A 12826-nucleotide genomic window follows, 5' to 3' on the forward strand; every position below is an offset into this window, starting at 1 on the left:
TGACTCTCCAGATGTATCTTCCCTGCTGTGGCATCTGGTGACATTCCGGATGGTGACTGGGTCCCTGAGCAGGAGCATATTCCCTGACCAACCTGCACACGTGGCGTGAGCAAGAAGTGGACCTTGGTTGTGTCGAGGCACTGAGCTGCCAGGGTTTGTCACAGCAGCAGAGCTGAGCCCACCTGTCGGTACCACGTTGTGATACTGGAAAGCTGGGACAACAGAGTGAACTCTTCTAGATCCAGGCGTGTCCTTGACCACTAAGAGTTTCTGCTCCTGGATGGTGATGACATTCTACCTCTCTTATCAAGCTGCCTGTCTTTACAGCAAGCCCCGCTTGAGCTAGTGCCATTCCCTGCAGCCCGTGTGCCCCACCAGGAAGATCTCTGGCCCTTCTGGTGTGCTGGCCTTATAACATGCCTGCTAACTCTTTACACCCTCCCTCAAGAGGTGGAGTCTAGTGCTCTTCCTCTTGAATATGAGCTATCTTGTTGCCTGACTTCTACTGCAGGGAATGCAATGTAGTGAAACCATGTGACTTCCAAAGCTATGTTCTTGGCACCAGCCACCACTCTATGAGGCCACACGGAGGGGGCATCTGTAGGCATTGCAGCTGACAGCCTCAGCTGAGGTCCCCAGCAACAGCCAGCATCCGCTGCCAGACACGAAGAAGCCACACACACAGCCACCACGTGACTGCAGCCACCCGAGGGACCCGCAGCAAGACCCGCCAGCTGAGCCCTGCCAATCCCCAGAAATGTGGGAAATATGATCTACTACAATAATGACAGGTTGTTGCAATAGTAAAATGATTGTCGTTTTAAGTTTGGGGACAGTCTGTGACATACTAGACAGCCAGAAAGGGGGCTCTGCAAGGTGTCCCGCCTGGCCCAGGACTGGAAGCTGGCACCTTGCAAAAGTGAGCCTCTGATCATTTCTCATTAGTCACAGTGTAAGTCCTGAGCTGCCTGCCCTAACCCGCTCTGGCTATTCACATCTTGAATGGCTCTTCTTCCTGCTCCTCATTTTTTAGCTTCTAACCTCATCTTTCTTTTTCACATCTCTGTCCCATCCTCTCCTCACCCTTGGATGCAAGGCTTGGGTGTATAGTCTTGTTTTGCTGCTTTAGCAGAGGAAACATAGGATTTTCCTTTCTGAGACCACGACGTCATGCTCCCTCTGGTGCGTACCGTCTGTTCCGGACATACGTGATTTCCAGCCCAGCCCTCTAGGAGTCCATGCTGAAGATGCCACTTATACTCCAAGTCCCCGTGCCCCAGCCTCTAGGGCTGGGCTGAGTTTGCTCTGACCGGGCATCAGGAACTGAACCTTGGCTCCAGATGTGGGGTCTTGGAGAACAACAAATACCCCAGCAGAGAAGACAGGCCAGGGGTCTATCTTCCTAGATTGGTAGAGGGACACTTGGCACGGGTTTTTGGTCTTGGGGCCCAGCTGTGAGAAGCTGGGAGGGGCAGTGGGTGCTGGTGGTTGACATTGGGCATGGCAGACCAGTGTCCTTCTGCTTTGCACGGCCAGGCAGGTATCTCGCTCCATGATGCTTGCCAACAAGCTTGTCTAAATGTAATAGTCACAGTTTCATGAATTAGCACATAATCACAAGACAGTAACGACAAAGTTGCCATTTATTAGCCTTTCCAATGCCAAGTGCTGGGTCAAGTGATTTCTATGCATTATCTCATTTAATCTGTACAATCATCCCAGGAGGTAGATATTATCCTTTTTTTTTTTTTTTTTCAGATAAGATAACTGAGGCTCAGAGAGGTTGAGTAACTAATTGAAAAAAGTAAAAAGGGACTCCTGGGTGACTCAATTAAGCGTCTGCCTTCAGCTCAGGTCATGAACCTGGGGTTCTGGGATCAAGTCCTGCATGGGACTCCTTGCTCAGTGGGGAGCCTGCTTCTCCCTCTACCTGCCACTCCCCCTGCTTGTGCACGCTCTTTCTCTCTCTCTCAAAAATAAATAAATAAAATCCTAAAAAAAAAAAAAAGTAAGTTAATGGTGGAGCTGGAATGAGAACTCAGATTAACAACCAGGTTTGTAATCAGGAGCATGCACATTAAGATCATGATGTAATATCATTTTGCACCCATTCTCTTGGCAACAATGAAGACTGATAATACCAAGTGTTGGTGAGAATGTGGAGCAACAGGGACTCAGAGACACTGCTTTTGGGAGTGTAAGTGGCCCACCATGGAAAACGGGTTTCTTGTAAACTTGAGCATTCACCTACTTCCAATTCAACCCTCCATTACACGCCCTGGAGAAACTCTTGTTCTTGCGTACCCATGGACTTAGAGACCAGTGATTCCAGCAGCACTGGTAGGACTAGCCAGAACTGCGTCCGTCAGAGACAGGCAGGAGACAGAAGCCACCCCCATTATTTAAGGGAGAGAATTTAACATAAAGAATTGCTGGGGCGCCTGGGTGGCTCAGTCGGTTAAGCATCCAACTCTTGGTTTTGGCTCAGGTCCTGATCTCAGAGTCATGAGATCGAGCCCTGTGTTGGGCTCCGTGCTCAGAGGGGAGTCTGCTTGAGATTCTCTGTGCATCAGCTCCCACTCATATGCACCCTCACTCTCTCTAAAAAAAAAAAAAGAATTGCTAACTAGGTATAAAGTTGTTAACTAGGTGACTGAAGGGTTGTAAAAAGAACTCTAAGATATAATGAAGGTAGTGCTTGCAGGAAGCATTTACCAACCCCAGCGCTGAGGGTAAAAATTATTAAAATTTAGAAACAGAGGAGGAGCCCTGGGGAGTAAACTTCAGAAATTTGAGAAGGGAGTTCTGCTCACCTGGGGCTCACGTCTCGCCCACTCAAGAAGGCCCAGATGGGGCAGCAACTGGGCTGTAGGGGAGGAGCCTCCGGCCATCCGGAGCTGGTGTCTCTGGCTTTGGGAGAAGGGCCCCTTGGGAAGAGAAATGCTCCTGTGAGAAGCAGCCCTGCTGGCTGGTGCTCCCAGGAACTGGGGCCCATGGGCAGCGGCAGAGAATGGAGATGAAGAAGCAAGCTCCTTCTCTCTGCTCTAGCCCTGCGGTGTCCCTCCAGGCTCACCCTGCTTGTTGGCAAAGCCTCTCAAAGTCGAACCTGGAGCAGCTGGTAACACAGAAATGTGGTTTTCGGCGTCCCAGCCCCAGCATCACAGTACAGGTATTTTTTTTAAGTATTTATTTTTAATTGTGGTAAAATACAACAACGTAAACGTTACCATTTTAACCATCCTTAAAAAGATTTTATTTATTCATTTGAGAGAGAGAGAGAGTGCACATGAGCAGGGGGAGGGGCAGAGGGAGAGGGAGAAGCAGACTTCCCACTGAGCAGGGCTCCATCCCAGGACCTGGAGATTATGACCTGAGCTGAAGGCAGGTGATTAACCGACTGAGCCACTCAGATGCCCCCATTTTACCATTTTTAAGCATGCAGTTCAGGGGCATCAAGTATATTCACACTGTTATACCACCACCACCAGCATTTATCCATAGAACTTTTTTCATCTTGCAAAACTGAAACTCTGTACCCTTTAGATACTAATGCCCCATTGCCCCCTCACTAAGCTCCTGGCAGCCACCCTTCTACTCTCTGTCTCTACGGATTTGACTACTCCAGGTGCCTCATGTAAATGGAATCATACAGTGTCCTTCTGTAACTGGCTCATGTCACTTAGCCTCATGTCTTCAAAAGTCACCCATTTGTAGCACATGCCAGAATTTCCTTCCTTTTTAAGGCTGACTGGTATTCTATTTTATGTATGTACCACATTTTGTTTACGCATTCAGCTGTTGCTAGACAAGTATTTTTTATACTATCAAATATTGTATTAAGATCCCAGGTTAGTCTGACTATAAACATTGTACATATAACACACCTTCCCCCCTTTGCCTCTGTATACAATGGGTTTACTTTTTCAAAGCCATAAAAATGATATTCCAACAACATGCAAGTGGATTTTCAAAAATAAAAAGTCCTACCAAGAACTGGGCCATCTTTTTTTTTATTATTATTACTTGACAGAGAGAGACACAGCGAGAGAGGGAACACAAGCAGGGGGAGAGGGAGAGGGAGAAGCAGGCTTCCCGCGGAGCAGGGAGCCCGACGCGGGGCTCGATCCCAGAGTCCTGGCATCATGACCTGAGCTGAAGGCAGACACCCAACGACTGAGCCACCCAGGCGCCCCAAGAATTGGGCCATCTTAACATGAGACCTTTTAAATTTTCTGCTGTCTTATTTAAAGTCTTTCTTATAGGCAGATATAATCTGTCAAAGTGATGAGGCCAGCACCCCATACAACTGAGCGTTCTGCCACATCATAGACCTTGGTCTGCGGCCGCGGGGCTGTTGCCAACCCTGAGTGAGCGAAGTGCCTTTTTTTTTCAGCATTTCTCTTTGCTTCTTGGAATATCTGGATTGTGTTCCTCAGGATCGTGTCGGTTGACCTGGAGGGAAACCCTCCTCAAGTCAGCTTAGGCAAAACCAAATTGGTGTGTGTGGTGGAGGATGGTGGTGGTGGGATTTACTGGTTTCTGTCATGGAAAGAATGCAGGAGTAACTCACAAAACTAGGGCCTGAAACCAGGGACTAAAAGGAGCTGGCACCTTCCTCTCTGCCCAGCTCTGTGGCCCTCCCTCTACCTCTCTTTCTTTCCTACTGCGCTCAGGTGTCCTTCACCTGGCACGGCACGTGGCCCTTGGCCGTCCCCCGCTTTGCAACTCCAGCCGCAAGACCATCCAGAGAGGGATCCCAGAGAAGGGCTGTGATTGGCTGCTCTGTTGAGTCCCGTGGTCCCCGGTTGGGCCAGTCCTGTTGTTAGGGTGATCGTGAGTTATTATTGGCCAGGCCTGGTCACATGGCCATCCCTCGGGCCAGAGTGGTGCCCTATGGCTTTCAGACAGAGGAAAGGGCAGGTGTGCCGGGAAGCCAGGAAACAATGGCTGAGTCACTATGAGGGGGGCGGGGGCTCTGTTTTTCACCATAGCAACGCGAGACATCCTGGGCGCACACTGAGTTCTTTGTTCTGATGATCCCCTTGGGGGGAAATGCCGGAGGGCAGGATTGCCGTCATGACACTGGCCAGAGGCGTGTTTAAGAAGTATGTCCGCATCTGATATCTTATTTGTGCCTCACCAAAAACCCTGAGGAACAGCAGAAAAAGAGTCGAGTGACGGGGTTAGGGACACGCCGAGGATGAGGGCAGAGAAGAACCCAGAGCCCTGGCTCCCTGACTCCCATTGTAGTGCTCTCCCCCAGCAACATCACAGTCAAAGTTTGGACAGGTGGTGGGAGGGTTCAAGCACCAGGGTCAGGCCTGACCAGTTAAGGGAGGGAGCTTCGTCTGCTGTCTGTCCCTTGGAGGAGCTGGGCGAGCCCCTGGGAGGAGATGGGGGGGCGGCCCCCGCTTTCCGAGCCTGCTCGAGCTCTGCGGGGGGACGTCCCTCCGCTGGACCTGGCGTCCTCCCAGGGGGCACTCTCAGTGCGCAGCTCCTGCAGGACACTGTGAAGATGCCTCAGTGTGAGCAGGAGTCTCTGGTCTTGAACTTGCATCTCAGCCTGGGAGAGAGAATCAGTGTGAGGGGGCTGGGCGTTCCCCAGAAAGCTTATTCCCACATCACTGTCTCATTGGAGACAAACCCACAGCCTCGCAGAAGCCGTGTCCACCCAAGCCTCAGTTTCTTCATCTGCAAAGTGGAAAGCAAATTACTTACCTTTCAAGGCCCTTAGGAGGACTGAATGAGTTAGCCCGTGCTCTAAAATACGAGATGCTTGGGGCGCCTGGGTGGCTCAGTAAGTTGGGCCTCGGACTCTTAATTTGGGCTCAGGTCATGATCTCAGGGTCATGGGATTGAGCCCTGCATCCTGCTCTGCGCTCAGCAGGGAGTCTGCTTGAGACTCTCTCTCTCCCTCTCCCTCTGCCCCCATACTCATGCTCTCTCTCTCAAATAAATAAATAAATCTTTAAAATACGAGATGCTCAACTACCAAGCTCTGTGATCATCTTCATCATCATCATCATTATCAAATGTTATTCTTATTTACACCCCCACTGTATGCTTTAATCCTCACTGCAACAAACAAATCACTTTATAGGTATTAAGGTGAAAGTGACTTCATATTAAAACAAAGTGGCGTGCACCCTATAGGCAGGCAGGAGCCCTTTGGAACAGTGATCCTCAACGTAAGGTCCAGGGAACCCTTGGATCCCAGAAACCCTTTCAGGGGTTCAGAAGGTCAAAACGACTTTCATTACAATACTAAGATATTGTCTGCCCTTTCATCCTCTTATGAGCCTACAGTGGAGTTTTCCAGAAGCTACGTGATGCATGATATGGTATCTGATTGCATGCAGAAGCAGATAGGAGAACCCAGCAGTTTTCTACCGTTAAGGAGTTTACTATTGTTCTTCTTTTTTTTTTTTTTAGATTTTTTTTTATTTATTGAGAGAGAGAGAATGATAGAGAGCATGAGAGGGAGGGGGGTCAGAGGGAGAAGCAGACTCCCTGCCGAGCAGGGAGCCCGATGCGGGACTCGATCCTAGGACTCCAGGATCACTAAGCAGTCGCTTAACCAACTGAGCCACCCAGGCGCATCTCATCCCACCCCTGCCCGCAGCTCAGTCTGCTCCCCCAGAGGCGTCACTGGGAACAGTATCCCTCCCATCTGTCTGTCTCTCCAAGAGATAATTATTAACATTATTTCTCCACTGGAATAGCCTTTTATTTCATGACAAACTAATTCTTTCACAGTGTGAAGATTAAGCCCATCTCCTGCACTCCAGCAGTAGCTTCCTTCCAAGAGAGTAGATGGAAGGAGGGAGAACCACCTCCTGAGAACACTGGGGCTCCCCAGGCTGCAGTGGAGTGGTAGCAGGGATCATACAGTGTGACAATTTGTTTCCCAAATTCTTGGGAAAACATTAAGTCTGTGTTTTCTCAATTTTAGGGTTGTCCTCCCCCACGTTTTTATCATTCAACCTTTAGCGCTGCTCTGGGCCCATGCTCTCGAGAATGCAGTGAGGCACCCAGCGGGCAAGCGGTGGTAAGGGAGGTGGGAAACTCCATGCCCTTGGAGTCGAGGGCCAGGAATCCTGAGCAAACTGGCTTCCACAGGAGGGAGGTGTCCCATCTCACGGGGCAAGAGGTCCTGCGGTGATAAGGCGTGCTCTGGGCTCAGTTTGCTCAAGTTCCGCACCGAAAGCTCTTTCCTGCCCCTGAGTGAGTGCCCCTTAGTCATCAGGCTGGTTTGCCTTGTCACAAGATGGCAGCAGTTCTCTCCCCTCTTTTAGATCCCACCAGATCTTTGGGGCTTCCATGATCCTCATCACATAAGGGCCATAAAGGGAGGGGACAGCACCGGACTATTGTCCATAGTAGTCATGTTACCGATTTGTTCCTTCTGCTGCGTGAAGTCACTGTCCAGGACTGATCCTTCCCTGACCGTCAAATGGAGCCTCTTGGCTGAGCTTAGGTGTCCTTTTGGAGTCATGTAAATTCCATGTGATCGAGGATAAAACAGCCTCGCCTGGGAAAGTTACAAGTCTGGCATCCGTAAGTGGAGACTCATGGCTCCCGTCTCTCGGCATCATGTGGCAGGAGGTGCTTGGGCCTGGGAGGCTGTGCCCCAGGTGGGCTTCCCCCAGCCCTGCCTTGTTTTCCTTCTTTATGTGGTGAGAGAGAGTTACCTTATCAGGTGGATATTGGCCTTTTGGGTTTAGGCACCAAGCAGACTCAGTGTGGGATCCCAGTGTTTAGGGGAGCATAGGGAAGGCCCCTGCCCAGCCTCTGGATCCCTGTGGACTATGAGAAGCTGCCCCTCCTGCTGCTGGAGTCCCCTGGTCCCATGAGAGGCCCTACTGGGTCAGCCCTACCCACTAGGGTGAGGACAGGATTGGGTCCCAGCTGGTCTGTTACCTGGCAACCCAGAAAGGTCATTTTTGGATAATCCCATGTGTCTCTCCCCTGACTGAGAAGCTGGCCTATTGGGATCCAAACCTTGGGTGCTTTTTGAGGTTCCCTGAACCACTTCTTTCTCTCTCTTGCCTGGTGTCCCCATGCACTTTGGGGGCATTCCTCAATTTTTGGACTTGGAGAAAACAGCACAAAGAGGGGCATAAGGCCTGGCTTCTTGAGCAGCCCCCAAGGGACCAAGTAACATAATCCATAAATTCAGGAGAGTTAATGCCTCTGGGGTGGATCTTTACCACAGCAAACAGGAGACGGCAGTGAGCTGGGCAGGCCAAGTTCCTCTTCTTCTCTCCCCCCGGGGTGCAGCTCCCCTTGCCCTCCTGCAGAGAAACCTGCAGCCAGGAAAACCAGCTGCTGAGAGAGCGCTGGGCCTCTTGAGGCCCCTTGCAAAGGGGTGGCCTGCTTGGTGACAAGGGGCGTCGTCTCACATAGCATCGCCCTTTGCCGCCGCTCCCTGTTTCCTTCGCTCTCACCGCTCTGAGCTGCATCTCCAAATAAATCGTTAGGACCCCAATCCTTGTGTGGGCTTCTGCTTTCTAGAGGGTCTGGGCCAGGACAGTGGGTGTGCTGGGCAACGGTGGTGACAGCCAAGCAGACACGAAGTGGATTACACCTGTCTCCTTCGCAAACTAGTACAATAACCCCTGCACTGTCGGTATTATTATCATCCCCATTGTATGGTGAGGAAACTCTCCCTCCCTCCCTCCTTATTCTGTTCAGAGCACAGTACAGAGCTGGGCGCACTCCCAGGACTCGGTGTAATTCTAAGGCCAGTCTGGCCGGCACTGCACCCAGAGTCTCCTCCTATGTAGGCCACGACCTACTTATCCAGGCACCTGAGACAGCGCGTGTGTGCTTTATGGCTGGTATCGGGGGTGGGAGGGTGGCCCACAGGACCTACACCCTAGCTGCAGCCTCTGCCCCAGCCGGGGGGCTCCTGCGAGGGGGTCCCAGGGAACCTGAGAAGATATGGGGTGGAGTCATCCGGTGAAAAGAAATGCAAAGCCTTACCAGCTCCTTTCGCAGCCACTCCAGGGTCTGCCCAAGACTTGGGGTTGGCTCTTCTGTTTTCATCGCAGCGTCCTTGGAGGGAAAGTTGACGCTGACCTGTTGATGGGCCCAAGGGACCTTTGATTTGTACAGTCTTTCCTACCTGCTTCTGGCAGGGAGCAAGGTCTGGCTAAGTCACTGAGGATGGAGTTAATGAGAGCAGGACGTGGCTTACGTTGGACAAATGTAGTTGGTTGTTTTTTTTTTTTTTAAAGGGCTTCAGTGCTCTGAACAGAATAAGGAGGGAGGGAGGGAGACCACTGGGGTATGGGCACTTCAGTACCCAGTGGTTCCAGAGTCCAAAGTCTGATGCCAACAGGATCATAGTGACTGTAAAGCTTTCAATGATAATAATTATCCATATATTATGAATTATGAATTAATAATTATGAGAATAGGTGTCCCTTTCTGAAGGCTTAGTTTTCTCCAAGTGCTTTACATAGGTAGGACCCCATTTGGGGCAGATACTGCATCTGTGTCCCTAATCCCCTCCCTCCTTCCTCACCTCTCCAAAGAGTCACTTTCCAGGTCCCCTAGCTTCTGGGGTGTCCTTGTGACCCATTTCTAGAAAAGGAGATCAAAGCAGAAATTTGCTGTTAGATTTCTAGGGAAACTTACCTTCCTGATAAAAGGAAAAATGTCAATGAAGCTCCCCCTAAACTCCAACTTTCTTCTCCTTCCTTTGGCCTGGAATGTGGACGTGATGCCTGGAGCTACAGTAATCATCTTGCTACCCTAAGACAAAGGCCAAAAAAATTGCAGAGACATTAGAAACCGTTGAGTCACAGCATCACCAACAGATCGGCCTGTTATGTGAGACAATAAAACCTCATTTTTAATTGGGCAAACACAGGCTTACGGACACACCATTTATTCTTCACAACACACTATCAAGTGGGTATTTTTTAGTTGTTTCTTTAGGTTAACACTTATTGAGTGTCTACCATGTACCAAGTTCTACTCTAGGCACTGGGGATACGACCCCAAATCAGAGAGACATAGGTCCCACTTTTCTGGAGGACATTGGAGTGGTTGGAAACAAACAATAATCAAATTAATATTATGATGGAAATAAATAAGGTATATTCTCACATGGGGTTTAAAATAATTTATTCTAGCCACATGAACTAGGAACCCCAAACTAAGAATTAATACGGTGATCCCAGACAAAGAGCTGAGGGGACCAGTAAAACCAACTCAACCCATTTTGGAGGGACTTGCTCTCAACCCAGGCTGCCCAAGCTGCCCAGAGACAAAGCTCCCCTACAGAGGAATTCAGAATTCAGAATTACAAGGGAACCAGCCACCATAAGTGAGAGTCAGCAAACACCGTCAACAGCAGGGTTAGGCCCCTCTTCTCCCAACAACTTCAGATGAAGATAACAACAAAGTATTTTGGAAAGAATTAAATTCATTACAAAAAGGAATAAAAAACAGAAAAGATTACTAAAAAAGGCAGATTCAAAAAAGAACTAAATCAAATTCATAGAAGTAAAAATGAAAGCAAATGTTTATAAATTAAAGAAAAAAAGAGTGTACCTTTAGAGTAGTCCTGGATTCAGAGCTAGGGCGGTGGGTACAGGACCTAGGGAGGCAGACTGGGACTCAGTGGGAGGAAAGTGCCGTGCAGAATTCTCCCCAGCAGGCACTCAGTGGAGTGAGGAGGCACAGCCTGAATGATGTGGGGGGGCCTCCACTGTCTTGGAGGAGGGACCTGGGGCTCCTGGCAAGCCTGTGATCCACCAGGCAAGAAAAGGGGTCCCTACAGGAAGCCAGGACACCTGCGATCTAACCCCCAGCTCTACCAAACTTTCTATGTGAACTTGGGCCTCATCTTTTCCATCTTAGGTAGAATGAGACTCAAAATAGTTACCAAACTGAGTTGTAAGAAATGTTACCTTTCGGGGCACCTGGGTGGCTCAGTCGTTCAGCGTCTGCCTTTGGCTCAGGTCATGATCCCAGGGTCTTGGGATCGAGTCCCACATCGGGCTCCCCGCTCCGCGGGAAGCCTGCTTCTCCCTCTCCCACTCCCCCTGCTTGTGTTCCCTCTCTCGCGGTGTCTCTCTCTGTCAAATAAATAAATAAAATCTTAAAAAAAAAAAAATGTTACCTTTCTTGTGCCCTGGGGTTTACAGCCTGAGATGCATTCTGCCACACGCAGAGAAAATTGTAGGTGCAATTTCTCCTAGTTCCGTGGTCATTCTTTAGAACCAGAGAGGGTCTGAGAAACTCTTGTCTGCCACATTCACATTACCTCCTAACCACAGGGGCCAGAAATGATTTCTTCCAGGCAAGTCGCCAGGCTGTGTGTCCCATGACCCTGTAATTAGAGGGCAATTGTCTGGGTCAGAGGTGGGTGCCCCAGCCCGAGGCAGCTGTCTGCAGATAGGACAGGACAGGACAGTTTGTGGGTATGAAACGGTGTGAGAGAAGCTGGGTCCTGCGTGGTGACCAAATGACTCAATCAGGTCTTCTCTCAGAGAAGGGGAATTTGCCACTGATGGAGAGGTCAGATTGTCACGGAACGCTGTGTGACACAGCTCTCCAAAACGCCATACCTTCCAACAACAATCACTTCTTTTTGCTCTTGACTGGGATGGTCTGCAGGGGTGCAGCTCTGAGCCTGCTCCGTGGGCCACTGGAATCACTAAGCGGGTTTTTCTCTTGCCAATGGCAAAGGATGGGAGAGCAAGTGGAACCCTGCAATGTCTCTTACGGCTGAAACTCAAGACTACCGCGCTACCACTTTGCCGGGTACCACTGGACGGAGAGAATCACGTGGCCCGGCCCAAAGTGACGAGGCAGGGACACCCACTCTGCCCATAAAGAGATCCTGCCAAGCGTGTGGAGTCAGGGAGGAGTGGAGAAGTGGGAGCCCCAATTCTAGACCAGGAAGGAAGTTCGGTGAGGAGGGGCCCTGGGTGCAGAGGGGCCCAGGGGGAAGGTGGCAAGCAGAAACCAGGAGGTGGCAGGAGCCCGAGGCAGAAGGAATTGCCGTGGCATTGGCGGGAGACGCAGAAAAACGAGAAAGATGCTGATTTCTGAATGACAGTTGAAGGATAATTTAGGACCACCAACATTTATTGATCTACTCTAGACCAGGCATCATGCTAAGCCCCCGACACACATAACCCCATTTCAGCCTCAAAACCTTAGGGCTGCAGTTCCCAAACCATGTGCCCCGGCACCCCCGAGGCCCTGCAGAAAACTCACAGAGACACTGCAAAATATTTTACAATTTTGAGGGAGGTACAATGATATCTGCTGGGTACTGGGCAAACTACTATTAAGTTGTTTGAACCTAACTGCTTAATGAACAACCCTCTGGTATTTCTTTTTTTTTTTTAAAGATTTTATTCATTTATTTGACAGAGAGAGAGAGAAAGGGAGAGAACAAGCAGAAAGGAGGGGCAGAGGGAAAGGGAGAAGCAGGCTCCCTGCTGAGCCAGGAGCCTGACACGGGGCTCCATCCCAGGACCCCGGATCATGACCTGAATTGAAGGCAGACGCTTAACTGACTGTGCCACCCAGGCGCCCCAACCCTCTGGTATTTCTTTGAGCCTGGCACACTGTGAAAAAATGGCAGAGATGCTAAGGGTGCTGTGAACTTCTGCCCATGAGGTGGGTACCCTTGTTTTCCGTGCTTGATAGTTGATAATAGATAGATCCTATTATTAACCTCTTTCATGGATGAGGAGACTGAGGCTCAAAGGGGCATGGATCTTCCTAGGATCCATCCAGCAGGTGAGCCTCAGGGCTAGAACTAGAACCTGTCCTCCCTGACCTGTTCCTGACCGGAACG

At 50.1% G+C, this 12826-nt stretch overlaps 1 protein-coding gene across 1 annotated transcript; it reads right to left on the reverse strand.

The window, feature by feature from the left end:
- Positions 1 to 3062: 3062 nt before the first annotated feature.
- On the reverse strand, positions 3063 to 10275 carry C10H20orf202 (chromosome 10 C20orf202 homolog). The gene is made up of 3 exons (XM_031029486.2): positions 9643 to 10275; positions 8986 to 9081; positions 3063 to 5563 (listed from the first exon to the last, which is right to left on the reverse strand). The coding sequence occupies exons 1-3, from the start codon at positions 9748 to 9750 to the stop codon at positions 5330 to 5332; spliced, it is 438 nt and encodes a 145-aa protein (XP_030885346.1). The 5' UTR covers positions 9751 to 10275; the 3' UTR covers positions 3063 to 5329.
- Positions 10276 to 12826: the final 2551 nt, after the last annotated feature.

This window comes from Leptonychotes weddellii, chromosome 10 (genome assembly GCF_054177405.1).
Source record: "Leptonychotes weddellii isolate Sample4059 chromosome 10, ASM5417740v2, whole genome shotgun sequence".
Taxonomy (NCBI): Eukaryota; Metazoa; Chordata; class Mammalia; order Carnivora; family Phocidae; genus Leptonychotes; species Leptonychotes weddellii.